Genomic DNA, 23,003 nt, shown 5'->3' on the forward strand with positions numbered 1-23,003 from the left:
TGGCAAATAAGCACATGAGAAGACAGTCCCCGTCATTAGCTATTGGATATGCAAATTAGACCTGCAGTTAGACATCGCTGCGTACCTATTGGGGTGGCTCGCATCTTGTCTTGTGAAAAAGTGAGGAGTGTTCAGAACACGGCGAGGGCCTGTGAGTCTATACGCGACCCAGGAGGCGGCCTGAAAGAGGCCCCACGGGCCGAGTTTGGACACCTCGTCTGCGCCACACAATAGCGATGACAGAAATGGATTATAACACGTTGGATCTTAAAACGAGAATCTAAGTCCAAACTGACATAGAAACATACGGAAACAAAAGGAGGAAAGGAGAGGAAAACCGTCTTTATGAAGGAACCCCAACTGATAAATGTGGAGAGAATGATAGACAGTCACCCATTTCGCACTGTTGTGATCATAATCGACTCAGGCGAAACCCATGACCTGGGCAGTAGGGTAATGGTGCCCTTACAGCGTCACCCTTCAGGCCCTGTGTTGTTGTCGAGGGAAGGGGTGCGGTCGCAGGTCTGCGTTCCTGCACAGCAAATCACCTCCAAGCTCAGGGCCATCCAGCAGCCGTGGGTTGGGGTCACACGGGCTCTGAGAGCCGGCGGCTCAGACAGGACACAGAAGCAGCTCGGCTCTGTCTGCTGAAGTCAGAGGCCTTGCCGGGGCCATATGGGGGCTGGGGGCTGGAACCATCTGGAACCGCCCCCCCCCGCCACACCCCTGGCAGCCGATGTGGCCGTGCTGGGGCTTCGCTGGACCGTTGGCCGAATCGTTGACGTGTCCCTTCCGGGCGGGCTGTTGCGGGCTTCCCCCCAGAGAGCGAGGCACCGGTGTGTCAAGAGTTCACGATCGCACCTCCAAAGCCACGCGATGCCACTTTGAAGCAGCCGCAAAGCTCCACCGCGGTCCGGGCAAGAGTGTCCCGTGACCTCATGCACTGACGTGTCGACGGGGGGCATGGCTGCAGCCCCCCCGGGAAAGTAGAGCAGCCTGGCGGCCACCCCCTAACTCCTCATCTCAACAGTGGGACACACCGAGGGACGGCTGCCTCACCTCTGCCGTTTCCCCGCCAGGAATTTCAGCCTGAATCTAATCCTGACACAACAAGTGTTGGAACTGAGGGACGTTCTCTGAAACAACAGTCCTGGCTTCTTGAAACCGATCAGCGTCCTGAAAGGCCGGGAGAGGGTGGGAGCAGGTTAGACTGAAGAGCGGGCAGGGCGATGTCAGCCCGGCATGACCTGTGACCCTCGACCGCGTCCCGGATTCGGGGGGCTTCCTGGGGCAGTTGGAGACAGTCAGATACAGGTTATATATTAGAAAACTATCCTATGGATGTGCAGGGTCCTGACTGTGGTAGTTGTTTAGTGTTCACTCAGAATATCAGAATTAATTTGCTCTTGGGAGATGCAGCTGAAGTGTTTGGGGTCAAGGGTCATGATGACGAAAATGTCGATCACTCAAGCGGCTTCAGCCAGAAAGAGCGCGTGCGCGGCGGACGGGCAGAGCCCCGCGAGCGGTGAGTCCAGGCGATGCGCCCCCGGTGACCGTCACACCCTTCTCCAAGGTGCGAGGTTTGAACGCAGGGCTGGAGTAAGCCTGCGCCGCCCCCTCCCCCTGAGCAGCAGAAATAGGGTTTCCAGGAGGATGGGAGGAAACAGAAGGGGGTTAAAGGAGGCGGGGCAAGAAAAGGCGGCTGCAGGGCTGCTCTTTGCAGGAGGGTCGAGTTCCTTCAGGTGCAAAACTTCACCCTTTGAGCAGAGCGGCCTGAGCGGGATCAGCGGGCGGGGAGGAGTGGGGCCGTGTGGCATCTTCCAGAAGGGCGGCCCTGGGGGAAGCGGAGGGCGTCCGGCCGGACCGAAGGGCCCTGGGCACGGCCCGGGCGTCAGTGCTGAGTCGCAGAGGCGGGCAGTGGGGCCTGCCCTGGGCTCCGTGCCCCCCTGCTCCCCGCACGGCGCCTGCGGGTGGCGGGAAGGGACGTGACCGGGCTTGGCCACCCCAGGCCGAGGCCTGGGGTCGGTGGGGGGACGAGGGCTGCCCCTGCCGTCTGCCAGCCGCTGGCCTGGGGCCGTTCTACCCTCTGCGCCTGGAGCTCGTGCCGGGAGCACAGCGCGCCCGGGGGCCCAGGTCCTGGAGCCCCGCATCAGCCGCCGCCGCCTTGGGGTTCCGCTGCCGCGGACACTGACCGCCCCGCCCCTTGCTCCCGGTCCGTGGTTCCGGAAGCCGGGAGGTTGATTTCCTCAACAGATCACTGGCTGGTAATAACAGTGGTCACTGCAGCTCCCGTTCCTTCAGCACTGACTGCTGCCCCCGAGGGTGACACGTCAGGAATCGTCTCCCCCGGTGGTTGTGAAGGGGGTGTCCCTGCCCCCGACGCAGCAGCACATGTTCCCAGTAACCGTGCTGGCCTCTGTCCCTCCTCATGCAGATGGCCCCCTGACCCCCGAGGGCGGCTGCCACGTGCTGCTCAGGCCGGAGGACGGTATTTTAAAATGCACCTTACTTCTTTCTCGTGTGTTTAGTCGTTTATTCTTGGTCTTCTCCCTCCTCTGAGCACAGCCCAGCGCCACCCGACTCCAAGCCTGTTTCGTTTAGGAGCTCGAGCTCATGAGCTGTCTCTACAGCCCATAAGCTGTTGGGCTCTATTTGCGGGTATGAGGATAGGACCTTTTAAAAAATACCCTTTTGCGGCCCCCAGACTTGAGGCTTCCATGAGAACCTGTGCGGATTTCCTCGGTGCTGTGACGTTTCCTGTTTGCGTTGGCGCAGCCCGGAGAGCAAACACGTACCGGCGGTCGGGGTGTGTGTCCGTTCGGCGGTCGGGGTGTGTGTCCGTTCACGTCTCAGCTCATCAAGGTATTCGCGCTCTGCCGAAGGACCCAAACCCTCATTTGCATCCGCTCGCCTCTTTGTGTCAAGCGCCCGGGCTCATCCTTCTGTGGAGGAGGCTCTGGGCAGACACGCCGGGTGGGTCCGGCTCCCAGCCTCTGACTCTGTCTGCAGAGCAAGCAGCGTGAACTGTGTGACGGCGCTTGGGGACCTGCACGCAGTAGGTGCGCATCAGAGGCGAATTCCCTCTCCCGTAGGCGAAGTCAAAAAGAAGAGAAGTCTTTTCCCAGAGTCCCTTAGAGCCTTCAGCAAACACTTAACCAAGAACCTTTACGGTGCCTGAATTGAGTTACTTAGTCATGTTTGCAACAAAGAGGAGAATTATTTTTAACTTAGGTAATTTATACCTCATATACACTGAGCTATATTATCCTCGCAAAGCCTCCCGTCTACCAACATTTTGAAACTGTTGTAAAATTAGCAGTTGGAATCCGAGGAGGTGACGACCATGAAGGAAAGTCACCCGTGTTTAGGAGCAGCAGGAGGAGGCCTGGCGTTTCCGCGGAACTGACAGCGGGGTTGGACGCGTTTCCAACTACTTTGGAAGCCCCGGGGGCCTGTGAGACGGGGCCGCGGAGGTCGCCAGACTTCCCCTTTTCCTCTTCCTTTTTGTCACCCCTCTTTCCTCCTTTGATTTTCTTTGAAAACTTCTCGAACCACCGAGTATCAAGCAGTTAGGAAGCTTAATACAAAGGACCACGTTTTCGCGTCCCACTGTAGTTTCTAATTTTGAAATAAAAGTCAGATTGCTCAGAGGATGGAGTTCTTTGTGGAGCAGGAGCCCCGGGCGGAGGCACAGACCAGTCAGGGACAAAGCAGGCTTCACCTCAGGGTTTGCGGGACCTAGGGCGGCGCTTCCCACCTTGGGTGCCCAGGGAACCCCCCCGGGATCTTCCTTAAACACCCACGCTGGGGCCCCACCCCAGACCACCCAGCAGCCTACGGGCTGGGCTCAGGCGGCCCCGTGGCTCCAGGGTCGAGGGCCGCGGCGAGCTGCCCGCGGGTGCAAGGCCTCGGGGACGGGTGAGGACAGCGAGAGCCCCGGAGGGCGGGGTGCCGCCGAGGACGCCGGGATTTTAGGACACAGCTGTGGTGCCCGTGGGGGCCCTGCCTCTGTGCACCTGCGCCCCCCAGGCGTCCCAGGCACTGAGGTCCCCCTGGAGCTCGTGCTCGGCGGCGCCGCTGAGGCCGGAAGAGCCGGGGGCGCTGCTGCTGCGGGTCCCCGACCTGCCCCGGACGGGCTGGGCCACGACTGGCCAGGGGGCGGGAGGCTTTCAGCTTTCCGGGGGAGGGGGTGGGGGACAAGGTTCTGGGAGGCAGGGCGTCCCGCCTGTAGCTTCCGCCGGGAGCGCCCTCTGGTCCCAGGGCTGAGTCTCAGTGCTGAGGACCTGTGCGCGCGGAGCCTGCCTCCCAGGGCGCCTGGTCAACACCCCTGTGGCCTGAGTCACTGCCCGCGGGGGGCGGTCCTGAGACCTGGGCTCTGGGACCCTTTGCTCGGGGTCGGGTCACCAGTAAGTCACAAAAGTGCAGTTAAAATTCATGCCTCTTCATTTTTGAAAATCCTTTTTATTTTCTATTGTGCTCTGCGTTTTGTTTTCACACTCTTTAGATATTCATGTAGCCAGACATGTTTCTGGAAGTGTAAAAACCAGCAAACCGGCGCACAAGGCCTGGCTGGCCGCCTTGTGAGGGCGGCGCTGCCCGCCCGGCGGCCGTGTTCCGGCCCCTTCCTCTGCACTCTCGCAGCCACCCGCCTCCCCCAGCGCCGCCCCCCAACCAGGAACTGACCCCGGTGCTGACCGCCCCGACTCTGAGGGTGCAGTCAGTGGTCCGTCCAGAATGGAAATCAGACCGCATTGTCCCCTGACCAGCGCCCGGCTTCCTGCAGGCCCTGTGTGAGGTGGCCAGGCCCCGGTCCAGCCATCAGCCGACCGACTTCCAGCTTCTCCACGCTCCTCCTGCTTTTCCAAGAGCGCGCCGCGGTGGTCCCAGCCGGAGCCTCCCCCGAATCTCGTTTCCCTCTTCATGTCCTTCAGGCCTCCACCCACGCTGTCCCGCAGAGCAGCCTTCCTGGCTGTGTCTTAGCCCTACCCCACCGTGTCTCTTTGGCACCGGTTCCTGGGTAGAACTGTTGTTTTTCTGGAACCTGGCTGCTAGCTCTGTGAAGGCCAGGGCTGCACCTCTCTCGTTTACTGCTGTAAGCAGTGGGCACTTACACATGAGGGGAAGAGCCAGAGGGGCCCCGGCCTGCTGGTTACTGCCTCCTCGGAGCCCCAAAGATGGCCCATCGCTGCCCGAGGGACCCTGGGCCCTGCGTGGGTGGGCGAAGGCAGAGGCACCCCGGCCCTGGGGAGACACTCCTGTTCGTGCCTGGCTGCAGCCTCGGAGGCCGAGAAGCGGCCATCTGCCCACGGCAGGAACTCAGGCTGGGAAACAGGCCTGGTGGGGGCAGCTGTCCTGGAATTTCAAGAATTACAGGCTGTGGGGAAGGTTCACCTGAGGTTGGAGGCTGAGTTTGTTGTGGGGTCTCCTGGGCCTAGGGGCGGACACGGCAGGTGGGTTGGATCAGCCAGGCCTGGAGCGTGACTGGGTGCATAGGTGCCTGGGTGAGAGCTGAGGGTCGCAGAGTGTGATGGGAGGGGCTGGAAGCAGGGCCCAGGGAGGGGGCGGAAGTGAGGACAGGAGGGTGTGGGGGGAGTGGAGGGTAAAGGTGTGGCCAGCGGGGTTAGAGGGCAGGTGGGCCACGCGGGGCCTTCCGGGGGCGTGGGGTGGAGGGGGGATCACGGGTGGGGCCATCCTCAGGATCAGAGGGGGGTCTCAGGCGGGGCTGTCCTGGGGATGCTGGAGGATCCTAGGTAGGACTGTCAGGTTGCAGTCGGGACCCTAGGCAAGGCTTTCCTGGAGGGTGGGAGCCCCGGGTGTGGCCCTGAGGAAGGTGGCCGTGGACGAGTTTGGATGGCGTGCCTGGGGGTGAGGAGACCGCGGAGGGGAGGGACCCCGGGGCTGAAAGGGTCTCAGGTGGACACTCGTGAGGGCAGGCCCTGGGGGCGAGATCGGCCCTCACCCATCCTGGGTGAGTGCCGGAGCAAGTCGGGAAAGGGGTGTCTTCTCCACTATCTGCAGGGGAGGGCATAACCGGCCAGCTTCACTTGGTCATTTTTAGCGATAATAGTGCCCGAAAGGGCAGCGCAAGGGGGTCGGGGGAAGGAGCAGAGAGGAGGGAGGGGCGGGTCGAGGTGGGGTCTGGCGACTGGGGACGGGGGGGAGGGGGGGCGCCAGTGGGGGGAGGGGCAGAGACGCTGGACCGGCTTCACAAATAGCCAGCTGTCAGCCCTCAACGAAACGGAACCTCTGTCCCTTCACCTGCTGTTTCACTGACTGCACGCGCAACAGTTTAAAAAGTTTTATGTTGACTACTTGGACTTTTTACAGACCACTTTAGTCTTGTCTTCTTTCTGTTTCTTATTATTTCCAAGTCAGAGATTCTGCAAATGCCCCTGCGTTCCTGTGGGCTCGGAGAGCCTTTGGCGGTTGGGCTGGTGAGTCTTCCGTATCCCTGATGACTGGCTGGACATGTTGAAGCACCACAGGGTCTGGGGTCTCCCGTCCTCACCTGCTCCCTGCAGATTCTGGTGCTTCCTTGAGCCCCGGCCCCGGCCCCGGCCCCAGCCCCGACAGCTGCACTGATTTTGCTGGAACTCTCCCAGCTCTGGGCCTCCAGGTTCCTCTAGGCATAACCGTGTGTCAGCTCTTGAGTCCGGTCTGCATGGCCCTTGGTATGTTGGATGCCTTGCTGGAGGCACGCACATGTGGGAAGCTGATAGGTCGGCTCTGGGGCCTGCCTCTTTCCCTCGAGGTTCTGGCCCCTGGGCGGGATCGTCTGCCTCTGACCACCTGTCTGCACCTGGCAGAGGGACAGACATTCCTGCCGGAAGCATAGCTCTGGGTGTGAGGGGCCAGTCTGTTGGCTGGTCCCAGCCACAGCGCCTGGCATGGGGGTCCACTTGCACCCCGTGGGCCCTGTGTCCCCGGTTGATGGTTCAGTACCCACGGCCGCAGAGCAGACCCAGTGACTGTCTCTCTTACACTCTCCCGAAGTGTCTGCTGAAATGCTCTCACGTGGGGGAGGGGGGCCAAGCCCGTGATCCTCACGTGGCCCCCGCGGCCTCTCTGGGCCTGGCCCTCGGCCTGCCCTTTGTCCTTGCCCGGTCTGCGAGCTCCCGGCGGGGCTGCGTCCGTGGAGCGGCAGCTCAGACACTTCCGTTGACCAGACGGAGGCCGCGTCCGATCACGCTTTTGATCTGCCCTAGCGGATCTGCCCCTGGCCCCTTTTTCAGCCCCTCCTGGTGGGGCAGCTCTGGGGATAGGTCAGGCAAAGCGGCTGAAAACCCCTCCCTTGGTGGAGCTCGCCTCCTCCAGGAGATGCTCCTCTCTTTCCCTTGGCTGACGTGCATTTGGGTGTTAGGTTTTGAAGACATTTTTTGGTTCCTCTCTTCCAGACCCCACCAGCTCTAAGCGTTTTATATGTGCCATCTCAGCGGCATTTGTAGCAATTCCCACGACACTGTATGGAGGGCACTCTGGGACCGTCCTCATTTCACACAGGAGCCAGGGAGCCAGACGCCCCCCCGCGGCCTGCCCCCACCCTCACGGCCCGGCGGCCTCTCACCGTTCCTGGGGCTCCCCTCCAGGCCGGCAGACCGAGCTCTGCCGCAGGGGCCCCCCGTCCTGGCTGCAGTGGGGACGGACAGCCCCCCTCGGTCCCCAGCCACCCCCCTCCCCCTGCCCTCTCTTTTGATCTCCAGAATCCAGGCCCTTGGAGAAATCAGACGGTATGAAATATGAAAACTGCTTGGGAAGTAATTGAAGAAACACTGTGACTCTTGAAGCCTGTTGAGATAAGGCTCACACCTTCTCGCTCACGTTATTTAATTTTTAATGGCAGGCTTAATTAATCGAGATCGGGTCTTGTGGTTTCAGACTCGCTCGCAGCAGCTGGAGGGGGAGGAGGGGCCCTGAAGTCGTGGGGTCTGAATCTAGGGGAGGAGAGACCACCGGTCGGGGGGAGCAGGGGGCAGCGGGGCTGCGGGGGTCTCTGTGTCGTCTGCGCGGCCGCCCACCACTCAGCACACCCTGAAGAGCGGAACCTTGCTCGGCCCCACTGCCTGTGGCCAGGCTGCCGTGGGACCCTCAGCGCTCAGCAGGGTCTTGGTGGGGGGCCCCCGGTCCTTCCAGAAGCCCCTTGGTGGAGTCTGCGAGGGCCCTACCCTCGCTGGCTGAGGCGTCAGAGTGCACGGCTTCCAGCGGCCCCAGGGAGCTGGGTGGACACGGAGCTGCTCCCTCAGGGCGCGTGCGGGGGGCTCTGGGGGCCAGGGGGGCGCGCGGGCACTTCCTGCCGACTGTAGCCTCACCGACCGCAGGTCCAGGCTGAGGTCGCAGTCAGCGCAGCCCCTGACGCGGGTCTCCCCGGCCGGGCGCTGCGTGGAGGTGCAGGGTCCCAGCGTCCGTGGGCCCATCTGGGCCCGCGGGTGCTCCCCTGGGAAGGGACGCTGCCCGGCTGCTCTCCCAGGAGGGCAGGCCTGAGCCGCGAGGCTGTCTGTGGGAGGGGCCGGGCAGTGTGGCGGGGGGCTTGTGGCTTCAGAAGAGGCAGTGGCGGCGTGTGGGTGGTACGGTCGTCCCGTGAGCCCGCCCCTCTCGGCGCCCCGCGGGGAGGGCCGCCCGCCTGACGGCCGGGGGACGGGGCCCGAGGGAGGAAGTGGCCCACGGAGCAGGCACCGTGCGCAGAGAGCGTTACCACGTGGACGTCGCCGGGGGGCCTCTGCCCAGTGGACGGGGCCTGACCCGACCCACCTGTGTCCTGACTCCCTCCTCAGGGTCAGTGTAGGTTGACCGTCCACTGGCTGAGGTGCAGCTGCAGCCTCTCGGCTGGGCGTCAGGGCATCCCTGTGGAGGGGGGCAGCCGGGCTGGGTGGGGAGAGACCCCGCTTATTTCCTGCCTGTTGTGCGCTGGGCGTGCGCAGCTCTCATTGGCCGTCAGAGGGGCCTCGGCTGTGTCCCTGCTTCAGAGGTGGGGAACGCGCCAGGGGGCGGCGGGGCGGCCTCAGTCTGCGGCTGGGGGTGGCGGCCCGGCAGCGGGCTCGCCCCAGCACAGCCCAGAGCAGAACCCCTGCCCTTCGCGGGCTCAGCTGCGCCTCGGAACCCCCTTCCGCGTCCCTCCCGGCCGGCCCTTCCCAGAGGCCGTGGTACCGGGATAGGGCTGCCGGCCTAGTTCCGCCCCCCACCCCGGGTACAGACCCCGCCTTCGATGCCCTGCAGGTGCTTCGGGGATGTGCTCTCCGCGCCCGCCTTGGCTACCTTCCCTGCAGGTGGATGAGGGGCCCCGCGGGGTATGGCGGTTGCCCCGCACGGCTCTGATCTGGGCACCTGTCACCTCTTCTGGCCCGACTGGTTCGTTCCTTTTGGGCCAGGCTCGCCGTGTACTCACTGGAGGTGGAGTTGGGAGAGCCGGGCTTGGAGGCCAACGGGCTGTGGGGTCTCCGTTTCCGCGGGTCCCTTCACCTGCCTCGCTGGCTGCTTGCGGGGCCTGGCTAAGCGGCACCCGCAGGAGCCCTGAAGCCAGAAGCCTGCGTTTGCCCAGCTGTGGTGGGAAGGGGCTGCCCCAGGCTTGCGCGGGCCCAGCCGCTCCACAGGGTGTCTTGCTGTGGCGTCCGACGCCAGGCCCTTGTTGGGCTTCCTCTGGGTGGTTTCGGTCTCGAGCCTGCGTCCTTGGAGATATTGGGTTCACCCGTGAGCCTAATGGGGCTCGGCCAGGAGCTGGCGTTGGGGGGCAGCTGTGTTTACTTTGGTCTCCTCTGGAGACGTGGCGTGCGGGGTGCTGGGCCCGGGTGGCCCGAAGCCGCTCGCCTCGGGGCACAAAGAAGCGGAGTGACTGACCGGGAGGACGCCGCGGTGGCCCCAGGCTCCAGCCCAGCTCTGTCCTGCTGCCATTCCCACCCTGCCGGCCCTATGCACACACGGGGTGACCTCGGAAGGAGGGCAGCATGCGCCTCTGGGACGGCCCGGCAGTGCCCGTGAGTGCGGGGGTCCCGGCACCGCTGCCTGCTGTGTGGCTTCGGGCAAGTTGCCTCACATCTCTGGGCAGCAGAGTCCACGTATAAGATGGGGTTGGACCAGACAAAGGCGCGGCAAACGTTTTCTTTAAGATAGTGACTGTCTTAGGCTGTGTGGGCCTCGCTGTCTCTGTGGACACTGTCGCAGCCCAGCAGCGGCCACAGCCGTGCAGTCACCAATTGGGCACGGCCGCGTGCCCATAAAACTTTATTTACGCGGTGGGGCAGGCCGGGCCGGGCCTCGCTGATGGCTGGGGTGTGACCCCTGAGCCAGGGTCTCCATGTGTCCTGGCGGCCGCGGCCGTTCCACGAGGAGCTGGGCCCTCCCTGTGATCCTGGTCAGGAAGTCGGCGCAGCTGACTCAGCACAGCACAGCTGGACTCAGCACAGCTGCGGGTGGGGTTGCGGCCGGAGCGAAGCTTCCATCTGGTAACCGGTCGGGTCCGTTTTCTCTTTGCAGAATGTCGAGACGTACAGACTGTCTTCACAGCAGTTCCACAAGGCAGCCTCGAAGATGGAGGGTGCGATCAAGTAAGAGCTTCCTCCTCCTGAACTCCGCCTGCGTTTGTAAAATCTCCCTGCCCCGAGGCCCCGCGCCTGGGGTCAGGGCAGAGCCAGCCGCTCCAGGACCAGGTCCTGCGTGTCCTGTGAGCTGGGCCGGGCACTGTGCCCAGGCCCCTGAGGGAGTCAAGAAGGGGTGCTGCTGGCCCCCCCGCCCCTGGGCGGGTTCCGGAGTGGCCTGGCCCCGAGCCTCGAGCCTCGAGCCTCTGCGTGACGCTCGGCCAGGGGGCTGTCTTGCCTCTGGAAGGACAGGGTCGGGTGGCACAGGGCCGAGCACCAGCGTTCTGTCCGCCTGTCGTCCTCCCGCGCTGGGGGCCTGGGAGCCGAGCGCCAGGAACAGGGGTGCGGCAGCCTGTCTGCCGCAGACGCGGCTGTTGCTTCGGGTGCAGGTCCAGGAAGGTCTGCAGGGGCCCCACGGGGAAGGGAGAGCCGGTCCCTTGTGTGCATGTTTCCCTGGGGACCCGTCGACTTTCATCGATCAGCTGGGGCCCCCGTGCCTGCCCCTCCCCCTCCCAGGCCCGGTGCAGGGGGGACCAGCTGGATCTGCCACCTCGAGGTGACGGCGTATGGAGGTTTGGGGGACCAGGGGTGAGCGGGCGCTGCTGGAAGCCGTGGGGGTGCCCGGAGGGGGCACATGCCGTGCAGACCTGGCGCCGCAGGGATCCCCGAAGCTGGGGAGGTGCTGTGGGTCCTGGTCGAGTTGACTGAAGGGAGGGTGTGGGGAGGAGAATCTTCTCCTGCAGTTCAGCCCTGGGGCAGTGACGGAGCCGGGGAGCAGGACCCTCCCACTCCCTGGGGGGCGACGGAGACCTGGGACCCCGAGGACGCAGCGTCCTCGCTGCCCCCGTGGGGTCCTCACCCCTCCCAGATGAGCTTCCGGCTCACCGGAATCACAGGCGGCGGGTGACAGGGAGAGGTTGGGTGGCAGCCACCCAGGAATGTGACCCCCAGAAGTGGGCAGGCCCTCGCCAGTCTCTCGAGTGGGGCAGCCCCCGCCCTCTCTACCTGGATCTCGACCCACCTGCAGGGGAAGGAGCTGGAGAGCTGCCAGGGCTCTGCCATCAGCGCTGCCGCGTTTTGTCACCCACCACGTGGCCCCATCGTGAGGGGGGACTCGGGTGGATTTGACTGTCACCTCCTTTCTCATTCCCGTGCCCTCTGAAGGCAAAGGGGGGTGGCGTGTGTGGCGCAGGGGGGACTCTGTCTGTCCACGGCCTCCTGGACGGCGCTGCCTGTAGAGCGCGTGACTGAAGGGTCGGTCCCCTCGTCTGCTGCCGGCGGTTCCATCTCGCAGACCGGGAACTGGGGCCAGAGAGGCCGGATGGCTCCCTCGCCCGCCCAGTCACTCCTGCTCGTGCGGCGGGGCCAAGCTCGGCTTGGACAGCTTCGGGGCCTCTGCGCCTCACTGTCGGTCTTGGCGGCTTTGCTGTCCCGTGGAGGCCCCTGTGGACGTAAGGCGGGCGGCGGGACGGAGGCGAGAGCCCAGCAGACCTGGACTCAGACCTCGGCCCTGCCTCCTGCTGGGTTCCCTGTCTGCAGGTGGGACCCCCGTGAACAGTGGACCTGGGCCGTCAGCGGCTGCTGCTGTGCCTGCGTGGCAGTGGGTAGCGATGGCGGTCGTTTATTTAGTCGTCCCTTCGTCACATCTAGCATGGCATAGTGTGGAGCAGACTTAATATGTAAATTGAGTTCACTAAAAAAAACGTTGTAGGGGCTTCCCTGGTGGCGCAGCGGTTGAGAGTCCGCCTGCCGATGCGGGGGACGCGGGTTCGTGCCCCGGTCCGGGAGGATCCCACGTGCCGCGGAGCGGCTGGGCCCGTGAGCCGTGGCCGCTGCGCCTGCGCGTCCGGAGCCTGTGCTCCGCAACGGGAGAGGCCACAACAGTGAGAGGCCCGCGTACCGTAAAACAAAAAAACCACAACAAACTGTTGTAATTTCCCAAACAGAGCCAACAGGAGGCAGAGTTACAGATTGTTTTACTGAAAACCTGGGGTGGGGACCAAGTCCTTGGTAGGAGAGTTCTTGCATTTGCAAATGTTTGTTGATTGTATCGCAAATACCACAGAAGTAAATGCAGCTGTCGGAGCATTTTCTTCTAGACAGTGGGCATCTTTTAGCAACTCTGAGCCCATGGAGTGGTCACTTGGGTGGCTAGCCAGATGCCTGTGCGGTTTTCACACACGGACACGGAGCACAGAGCGCCTGCATCCGCCAGGCACCTTGCTTGGCACTGGTGACAGGACCACAAAGAAGACAGCTTCCGTTCCTGCCAGCCGGGCGCTTACAGCATTTAGCATTTTAAATGTTGACAAACAACATTTAAAAACTAACTGCGCAAAAACCATTTGCCCAAACAATGGCTGATGACAGTGATGAGCCGTGAAAGGCAGTGAGTGAAGCAGCCCAGTCTGAGGCCCCGACCCAGACCCCAGACCCGGGCGGGCACGGGGTGGGGGTGTCCTACACGTACACTGACTCCTCAGGACCCGAGACGCGGGCCAGAGCAAGCAAGGAGGGAGGGAGGGCTTCTCCAAAGAAGGTCAGCAGGTGCGGAGGCCCCGGGCAGGAAGCGATCAGCATGTTGGAGGCATTGACGTGTGGCTGCTGGAGGAGTGGGTGAGGGACCGGGCAGACGCCAGAGCCCAGCACTTCGTAGCCAGTTCCAGCCTGCTCTCTCTCCTAATATATGCATTCGAGGCAGCAATTGCTTTGCAGCTTTAGCTACACCCTGCGAGTCTTGGTATATATAATTCTGTTCAGAGATTTTCTGATTTTTTCACTCTGATTTCTTTGACTCAGGTTGTTTCAAAATACATTGCCTACTTTCCAGACACTGGTCGTTTTCTAGCTCCCTTCTAGAGCGTTGATTTCCGTTTTCATTCTGTGATTAGAGGACGTGCTGTAAGTCCTCGGGACGCCCTGAGAGCCTTCACGGCCCAGCGAGTGGCCGGCTCCGGCGGACCTTCTGTGTGCGTGTGCGGTAGCGGCTCCGCCGTGACACCGCTCAGCCGTGCTCAGACTCTCTGCATCGTTACCCTGCGTGGATTTACGGGTTCTTCCTGGGATCACTTGCTTCTCACTGAAATACTTCTTTAGTGTTTCTTTTAGCGTAGTTTGCTGATTACAGAGTCTCTCTGTTTTGAATTGCCTGGAAACATCCTCACTTTACCCTCAATTGGAAGCAGATAGCAGCAGTCCTCGCCGTTGGCTTTTTCAGGGACCCTTTCTACGCCACGATACCTATTTTTCCCTGGAGAAGGCGGTGTGGATGTTATTGTTCCTCCTTCGTACCAATTCCTTTTTTCTCTGTCTGATTTTCAGACTTTGTCTTTGGTTCTTTAGCATTTTGACTCTGGTGTGCCCAGGTTTAAATTTTGTTTCTTTTTTCCTGCTTGGGGTTCATGCCTTGGGGTTCGAGGTCCTTTCATTAGTTTCAGAAGATTTTCAGTCATTCCGTTTTCAGATAAAACTCTGCCTGTCTTATCTTTCTTCCTCTCTGGAATGACTGTGGAGTGGACGTGTTTCAGGGTGACGGCTCTAGAGGTAGCGGATGAAGCGTGTTGAGCTCAGGCCGCCGTCCTGTCCTTGTGTGGTCGACTGTTACAGCCGAGTGTCTCTGACGATTCACCCTCTCTTCGACCTGTTGCACCAGCCTGTGTCTCAGTGTGTGCGCTTGCGTGTGCACGGCGGGGCGGGTGCGTGCGCCAGGGGAACGGAGAGAGGGTGCCTGTGACACCTGTGATCTGTGACCATGGGGAAGGCCGGGGTCACGTCCTTCCCATTCTTGAGCCGCGATGGGACGGACAGGTGGGGTGCCGGAGCCGTACGGTTGGTCTCGCGGCAGGTCCACCAGAATAGGCAGGCATTCCTTTGACGCTGGGAGCGGGCCGATTTCTATTTCAGACTTTTCAGAGAGAAGCGTCTCTTTATCTGCTCCTCATTCAACAAAGATTTAGCTCCTTCTTTGCGCACGTACCCATTTGCTTCGCATTCCACAGCCCCCTGTCTCCATCCTCTCTGATTATGTGTGTGTGTGCAGATACACATAGTAACCTGCAGCGCGCTTGTAGAGTCCGTCCCGATCCATGACGTGTGGATGTGGCGTCTGCACATTGCTTGATTTGCTATTTGCTGTAGCATCTTGAAGTCCTCAGTGATGAAAATATCCAGATGATTATGTATCTTTGCAGTTTTTCAAAATGGAAAACAGTTTTGTCTTCTGATTAGAAAAATGATACATGAATATTGTAAAAAATCAAACGATGCAGAAAAGTATTAAAAACGTCACCTCTCTCGTCCGCATTCTGTGGGCCTGTGTCCGTGTCGGTAAGTGTGCATTTACATGTTCACTTTTAACACCACGTTGTTATTCTAGAGGGTCAGAGTGTATGTAATCGATCACTTGTTGATGAATCCTGGGGAGTTTTCTGATCTTTTTTTACCAATATAATGATAACTGCAACAGATAGGTTTATGTGTCGCCGTGCACTTATTTAAATCCTCGTAGAGGGAATTGTTGGGTCAGAGAACACGCGCGCGCGCGCACACACACACACACACACACACACACAGTGTATTTATATGTGTGTATTTATGCGTTTACGTTTTACTTCCTGGCTCTCCAGAACAATGGAGGTCCTGTACCAATATTCACTCCAAACAACGATGCTGGACGGTGTCCGTTTCCCCAAGCACGGGATTTTAACAATATTTCTAAAAAACACCTTTGCCAACCTCACAACCAAAACCAAAGAAACAAAACGTCTCTTTTTTAAACTTCCTCATTTCTTCCAGGATCAGTAAGGTTAAACCCTTCCAGAAATTGCTAGCTCTTTGCATTTCTTCTTTTGTGAATTACTTACTTATGGCCTTCGCCCTTTTTTCCTTATTAATTCTTTTTAAAAGGTCTTTGTGTAACAGTGTTATTAATCTTCTATTTCTGTTGTGACTATTTCTTGAGTTTAATTTTTGCCCTTTGGAAGTTGACGGGGCATAGGGACCCAGTGCGTTTCTGTTGTTGTTAATTTTTCGGGGCGTGACTCAGCTTGTATCACAAAGGCCTTCCTTCCCGCCGTACCCATATTTTTAGGATGAGTGCCGCTATGCCTCGCTCCCCGCCGAGGCGTGCTCCGGATGACCCCACCGTGGTGTCGTAGGTGTGGGGTGTGAAGTACAGATCCACCTGGGTTCTTTGCCAAATGGGGAGCCCTCTGTCCCATCAGCAGTGATGTAAAAGTCCACCCAACCCTGCGCTAACGTCCCTGGGTCTGTTTCTGGACTCTTTTCCGGGGCTGGGCCTGCACGTTTTAGATACGTATAAAACATGTTATGCAGCTACACTAGTTTAAAATATTAAATATCCATCAGAGCAAGTTCTTCTACCTTGGTGATCTTTTTCCAACTTGCTTTTTCAAATGAATTTCGAATCATTTTGTCACAGTTTCCCTACCCCACGCCCAGCTGCAAAAGAAAAGGGAAACCTGGCGGGCTCTTTTTGGGGATAAATACATCCTTTTGAATACATTCAGTCCTCTCAAACTGCCATCCGTGTTGTGTTTTATTTTGCCTTGTTTTGAAATAACTTCAAACCCATAGAAAGGTCACAGGAATAAGAGCTCTTGACTTAAGCCAGGTACCCGGTGGGTCATACTAGAGTCCGTGTCCTCACCGCCTCCCTCTAGACAAAAATCCTGACTTTTCCCGACAGGGTGACCTGTTGCCGCTAAGCAGCCTAGACCACCGTGAACCTCCCGGGGCCGTGCTCCGTGGCCACACACAGCCCTCCCGGTCGGGAAGCCCCCTGCTGCCCGCCGCGGCCCTTTCCTTTCTGGCCCGGGAGTTCCTGCTGCACCTCCGTGGCCATCAGCCTGCAGCTGGGACGGTTCCTTGGTGACCTTGACAGTCTAAACGGGCACAGGCCTCTCCTTCCGAAGGGTGAGCCCCCCTGGGCCCGCCCCGCGTCTCCTCACGGCCGGCCCTTCCCGGTGGGCCCCGTCCCTCCACTAGGGGCGTGCACCGTGGCCCGGTCACGGAGGGTCTGCCTGGCCGCTCTGCACAGGCCGTGTCCCCGTGTGCTTGATCCCTGCGTCGTGGGGGGCTCTCCAGGGTGTGTCCAGAGCCTGATCCCTCGGCCTCGGCCTCCAGGGCCTGCTCTCCCCTCAACCGGCCACCAGGGTCGGGGTGGCCCATGGCAGTTGTGTACTTGCATCGTTTCCTCTGCATCTGTGAATTGAGTTAAAGGCAGAGCCTCCCTTCTCCCCCACGCAGCTGTTCGTTTGTTTGCTGGTGTCAGCAAGGAGTCAAGGAGTCACGGTGCCTCGCTGGGTTGTAATACATCCCCTCGTTTAGGTTGTTGTTCACGTGGCCCAGGACTCCGGCCTCAGACGGGCTCTCCTGTGCTTTGACGTGCGGCCGCGCTCTCCGAGGGGCCCCGCTCTCGGGCACAGGTGCGCCGGCCCCAGCCCTGGACTCAGCCACGTCTCCGCCCTGTTCCGTTTACTGCGCACGGGTGCTCAGAAACCAGGGTCTGGGCTCTGGGCACGCTTGCTCCTGCTGGGGTGTCAGTGTTTCCAGGTGCTCCCGCACAGGCACGCGTGTCTACGGGGTGTGAGTTTACGCACACTCACGCGTCCGTGTGGCTGAGCACGTGAAGTTCACACGGGTTCCCCGGCTTCCGGCACCAGGGTTCTGGCAGCTTCTCCGCGTTTGGCGTTCCCTCCTCAGTGGGCCTGGCTCCCCTGTCCTCCGCGTGCTGCACCCTCGCTTGCTCAATTCACTGACCTTTTGTGCTCGGTGTAAACCGCCCTCACCACTGCTCTGGCCGCTTCCCCGCCCCGGGCCGCACCGCCCACCCCCTGCGGCCCCTCCGGCAGAAGGGCAGGAGGGCGCCCACCCTCGCGCTCTGTGCTCCGTGACTCCAGGCTGACGGGAGGCACAGCAAGCCCGGCCTTGCACGGCTGGGGGCCGCGTCCCTCCGCCTCCCGGCTTTGGCTCCCTCTCCCCGGATCAGGTGGCGTCAGGGTCCTACTGGACTCGGGGGACCGCAGGCGACTCTGATGCCGCTGAGGGTCAGCTCTGGTTCGGAGCGTAGACGGGGGTGAGGAGGGGGCTGGCCGTCCCGGTGCTTCCTGCGTGGAGGCCTCGGCCCCTCCCCGCCCTCGGCGACCTGGGAGGGGCGTGGGTGGGTGACGCCCTGAGGCCCTTTGCACCTCTTGTGTCGCGACAGTGGACGGGGGTGCGGCCCACAGAGCCAACCAGCCCCAGTGTCCGGGGGCTCCCCACAGAACACCCCGGGTCAGCCAGGGAGAGGCCCCTGCTGTTTCCTGATGTGCGGGGAAACCGGAGAGCGGGGAGTGGACCTGCGGAGACCCCAGCGCGCCAGCTCGGCACTAATCTGTTTCTTCGCTGAGGTTATGTGTCAGGTTTGAGCTGAGGACACGTGTCTGCAGGCTGAGGGGGAAGCCGCGTGGCGGGCGGAGGGTTAGGATCTGCTGGGCCGGCGGCGGGCGGCGCTTCGGGAAGGGTCTGAGTCAGTGGGCGCAGGCGGGGGCCGGGTGGGAGGAGGCCCCGGGGAGACAGTTCCCGCGACGGCAGGAGGCCCGTGCGGGCCGGACGCAAGGGCCGGGCAGGACCAGGGGTGGGGGTGCCCAGGGGCTCCGGGCTTCGGCTTCGGTCCCATCACAGAGGGGACGAGGGCCACCCCAGCCCCAGAGTCACTGCAGGGAAGGCCCGGGGAGGGGCAGCTGTGCCTGCTCGCGTCACCAGGGGTGTTCCTGCCCGAGTCTGTCCCTGTGTCCCCTGTCACCAGAGCACACCACGCCTCACCACAAACCGATCTGGGGGCTGGGAGATGCTGGCCGTCCTGCCCGGGGGCTTACGGTCTCCGCCCACCTAAGTCCGCTGCGCGTGGAGGGCTGTGTGGTCCGGCCCAGCCCAGAGGGAAGCTCTTTGCTCTGTCGGTGTCCGTCGACACCGAGCTCATGGCTGCTGCGAGGGGCCCACCCCCGGGGCTGGGCACGGGGAGGCTCCCGCAGGAAGTGGAGTCCGTCCAGAGGCAGCTGGGGAGCAGGCCCAGGGCCCAGCCACAGGCCACAGAGGCAACAGGCGGGACCAGGCCGACGTCTGGACAGTCAGGGGGACACGGTCTCCCTGGGCTGGGTCATCTGCTGAGCTCGGCGTCGGCGGGGACCCTGGCCGCAGAGGTAGTGAGCGGGTCCCTGCCCACGGGGCACCCCCAGTCCAGTGGGGCCGCTCTGCGCAGGTGTGGCCCCAGCCGCCGGGCGCCCTCGTAGGCGTGAGCCGTGCCAGCCCCTCGCGGGTGAGCAGAGGTGACACAGTCGATCGGGGACGCTTGGCTCCAGTCAGGGGGGATGGGAGGACGGAGGCTGGCAGCGAGCGCACGCGGGACCTCGGCTCGCACGGTGCCTGTGCTGGCAGCCTGCCGCGGGGACACCAGCCAGCATCCCCCCGGGGGTGGCCCTGCGCGGCGCCTTGAAGGGCGGGCGCGTCCCGGGGGCTTGGGAGCCAAGGAGCAGCCAGGGGAGTCGCCCCTGCTGTGTCACACCCGCCGCAGGAGAAGCCTCAGCGCGGCCTCGGCCGCTCCGTGCACCGTGGGCCGACGGGCAGGAGGCTGGAGGCAGCGTTGGCGGCACCGCGCTCGTCCTCCAGCCAGGGCTCCGCAGCAGCGGGACGCGGGCCGGGGCCCCGGGGGGGTCTGGGCCTCGGTGAGAACTTGCGTGAGAGCAGGAGGTGCCGGCCCGTCCCTGGGCAGAGGCAAGTGGCCGGGCCTGCCCGGAGAGGAGGGGGCACGGCAGGGGCTTGGGGGGCCCCCCAGGTGTGTCGCAAGGAGGTGGGGGAGGCAGACTGGGGGTACGCCAGCCCGCAGGTGCCGTTGCCCAGGAGACAGGGAGGCCTCGGGGAAGGGAAACGAGAGGATGCCGGCAGGTGGGGTCCTGGGGGTCCTCGGGCGCTGCTGCCGCCACTGCCTCCCCTGGAGCCTCCGGACCCCCGGCCGCTGAGGGCCCGTCAGGGACGGCTCGGCGGCCCCAGGGGTCCTGGTGTGGCCCTCTTCGGCCCCCCGCGACCCCTGCGACCCCCGCCTCCTTGGGCTGCGTCCACCGCACACGTCTGGTGAATCGGGAGGCTCCCCTGGGGGGCCGTGTGCTTCCCCCGCGGCTTTTTCACAGAGGACCAAAGCCAGGAGCGGCCTCCCCGTTTCGTGCACGTGTGCACGTGTGTGGCAGTGACGGTCCCAGGGGGGAACCCTGTCACCGGCTAAGCAGCCGTAGGGGCCAGTTTGCGCTCCGTTTCCTCGGGAGCAGAGCTCTGTCGGGCCTGCGCTCCCAGAACAGCTGCCCCCGCGGGGGGAATCCCCCGTGGCCCCCAGCGACCGCGTGTCTCTGGGCCCCACCCGCCCGGGCTGAGTGGCACGCGGTCGGCGGCGGCCGGCGAAGCGGCTCCTCAGCGGGCGGCCGGTCTCATCGGCCCCTGGGCCCCGGCCGGGCCGCCACGGAGCCTGTCCCGCGGCTCCGCTGGTCCCGACAGAGACGGATGTGCAGCTCCGTGGAGCCCCCCGCACCTCGCCTCCGCGCCGCGATGGGAAGCCTGCTCCGTGCATCTCCCCCCAGCGCGTGTCCGAGAGGAAGTGTCAGGAGGCTGTGTGACGGCCCCGTTCCACACCAGCGGTGCTGACGGGAGAAGGCTGAGGCCATGAGGCGTCGGTCAGTGAAGCGGAGCCCACGCGGGGACGTGCTCGACGTCGCACTCGGGCCCCCGCGCAGCCGGGCTTGCGTGAGCTCGGGGGGCCCGGCCCCGCGCTGCCACGGCCGCCCCTGGGTCCGCACTGGCCGGTGCCGGCCCTTCCGGGTGGCAAACTCCTGGCTCCGCTGGGAGCCTGAATCCCATGTGTCTTTTGCTTCTTTTCTGTACTCCTGGTTCTTTCTTCCTTGGAATTTTGGGGGAATTTTCCCCACTTGGAGTGGAGCCAGATAAGCGGGCTCTTATGCTGGCTACGTCTCTCGCTGTGTGGCCTTGGGCAAGTCACCTAACCCCTCTGACGCTGGTGTCCCCACCTGCGGGATGGGCTGCCGTGCCGGGTTAGGACCTGGCAGGGGCTGGTCCTTAGAATGACCCGAACCTCAGGCCTGGCCTGAGATGCAGCCTGGGACGAGAGACCTCCCACCTGAGCCGTTTACCATGGAGCCTCTGTCACGCCAGGTGCTTGTCTCTGTGTGTCAGAAGGTGACCGGTGAGCCGTTCGCCTCCCACCGACTTCGGTCGGCACTCGGCGCTTTCCCGCGTGGCCGGCTGCGTGTTCCCCGGGGCTGCGGCGGCCCACGGCCGGCTCTCTGCAGCTGGAGGGCTCCCGGGCGTTTGTCCGGCTCCTGGTTTTGCCAGGGGGCTTGGCAGCCTTGGCCTGTAGGCGCGTCACCGCAGCCTCTGCCTCCGGCGTCACGTGGCTTCTCCTCTGCTCTGTGCCCGTGGTCAGCGTCTCTCCTCCTCTTAGGAGGACACCAGCCATGTTGGATCAGGGGCCTCTCTGCCCGACCGTGACCCCATCCTGACTGACTGTACCTGCCAGGACCCCATCTCCGGTCAAGGTCACATTCTGAGGCTGCAGGAAGGGCGTGTTTTGGGGGAGGCGCCCCTACCCGCTGGCCTTCACGCGCGCAGCGGGTTCCCAGGGCCTTGGCTCCGCACCTGGCCGCAGACGCCCCTTCCGGGCCGGCACAGCCGAGCGTCTCCGCTTTGCGCAGGAGAGCTGAGAGCAGTTCCCACCCGCGGACCGACTGGGGCCGTGGCCGTGTCCTCCCTGCAGGGGTGTGGTTTCAGCCCTGTCCCTTTCACTGGGCTCCCCCACCCCCCATGCGGACTCCCCCCGCCGCCCCCGGGGGGAAGGAAGGCAGAGCCCGGAGCGAAGGGGAGATGCTGGGGGCTGCAGGGCTCAGGTCCCTCCCCAGTGGCCTTGCCGGCCTTGCTGCGTGACTCGGGTGAATGACGGGTGAGCACGTGCAGTTGCTCTTTCACGAAGCTGAGTCCCCCTCCGTCCTGGTGCCCTCGCGGCAGGGTGGCAGGGTGGTCCTCCAGGCCATGCCCACCACGGGCTCCCCTGCAGCTCCGAGCCGCCCCGGGCCCTGCGCCCTTGTGGGGACAGACGGGCCGCGGACGGGGGACCTCCCGAGTTCAGGAGGGGGAGAGCAGGGCCGGAGAGAAGGGACGGGCGCGGACGGGAGGGACTGCTTAGCACAGGGTCCAGCGAGCTGTAATCACCCCAGAAGTGGGTTTGTTAACCTCCTTGGAGGTGTAGAAATGCGTGGGCTGCTTTTGTTCTAGGACAGTCAGTGCTCGCGGTGGAGAGGGTGGGCTTTGGGGATGTCGGGGGCAACGTGCCCAACGTACGAGGCGCAGGAGGAGGGGGGTGTCGGGTCCCTGTGGGCACCCACCGGGCCTCTCGTCCCGCAGCGACCACACCGGCCGTGAGTCTGGCGCAGAACTGTGGGAGTGGCGGGGGCCCCACGTGGGGCTCGGGGCGGGCGCGTGGAGGGAGAGCGCTGGTGGAGCGGAGTCGGAGCGGGGCCTCCAGCCTCCAGGGACAGGCGGGCTGCGGTGGCCCCTGAGCGGGAAGAGCCTGTGAGGCCGGGCTGGGGGGGCGGAGCACAGCCCCGGCCGAGCTTCCGGGAGGGGAGAGCGGGCTGGCGCTGGGGGGTCAGTGGCAGAAGTGGTCTGCGTTTGCGAACTTCTTAGACTCTGAAGAGATGAGTGTGTCTTCAGCAGAGAGCGGAATAGCGAAGGTACGAGAGAGAAAGGCCGCTGGGAGGGAGCACCGGGTGCTGGGGGGGAGAAGGGGTGGCCGATGGGGGTGCCCTTGGCCCTGCAGCAGGACCCCTCCTCTAGGTAGGCGGCAGGGGTGGTGAGGCTGCGGTGCCGGGGAGGCATGTCTGTGCCCTTGGGGAGCAGGGGATGAGGAAGCGGGCCCCGGACTGTGGGGAGAGCGGCACGGCGAGCTCAGGAGAGCTGGGCCCCAAAGGCCTGAGCACAAGAGGGGGAGGAGGCCCTTCTGGAAGGGTCCCTGTGGCCTGGGGGCCGCTTCTCTGGGAACCACCGAGAGCTGCAGCCGGCAGGGGGTGCAGAGGAGGCAGGACACGCGCGGCTTTGGCCTGCGCAGGCCTGAGCCAGGGGCCGAGAGGAGCGAGCGTCTCTGCTGGGGCCGAAGGCCTCTGGGGAGGAGGCATGGAGGAGGCGGAGGCGGGAAGAGGAGCGGTGGCCTCCAGAGCCCCCCGGGGGGAGCGCGTTAGGTCCAGGGACAGAGGATGACCGTCCCTGCCGTCGGGCAGTTGCGACGGATACACCTGCGGTTTTCAGTTAGATTGGAGAGGAGCGGGAGCGTTATGGTTAGAAGGTGAGAGGGGGGGCGTGTGAGGGGATGGAGGGGAGGCATCT

General features: G+C 63.1%; 1 protein-coding gene across 1 annotated transcript in view; it reads left to right on the plus strand.

The window, feature by feature from the left end:
- Positions 1-23,003, plus strand: part of CHCHD6 (coiled-coil-helix-coiled-coil-helix domain containing 6) — a 123,566-nt gene that overhangs the window by 95,348 nt on the left and 5,215 nt on the right. Inside the window, exon 6 of the mRNA XM_059078146.2 lies at positions 10,465-10,535. Coding sequence (XP_058934129.1) covers positions 10,465-10,535 — 71 coding nt within the window. The remainder of the gene's footprint in view (positions 1-10,464; positions 10,536-23,003) is intronic.

Source organism: Kogia breviceps, chromosome 10 (assembly GCF_026419965.1).
Source record: "Kogia breviceps isolate mKogBre1 chromosome 10, mKogBre1 haplotype 1, whole genome shotgun sequence".
Lineage (NCBI taxonomy): Eukaryota > Metazoa > Chordata > Mammalia > Artiodactyla > Physeteridae > Kogia > Kogia breviceps.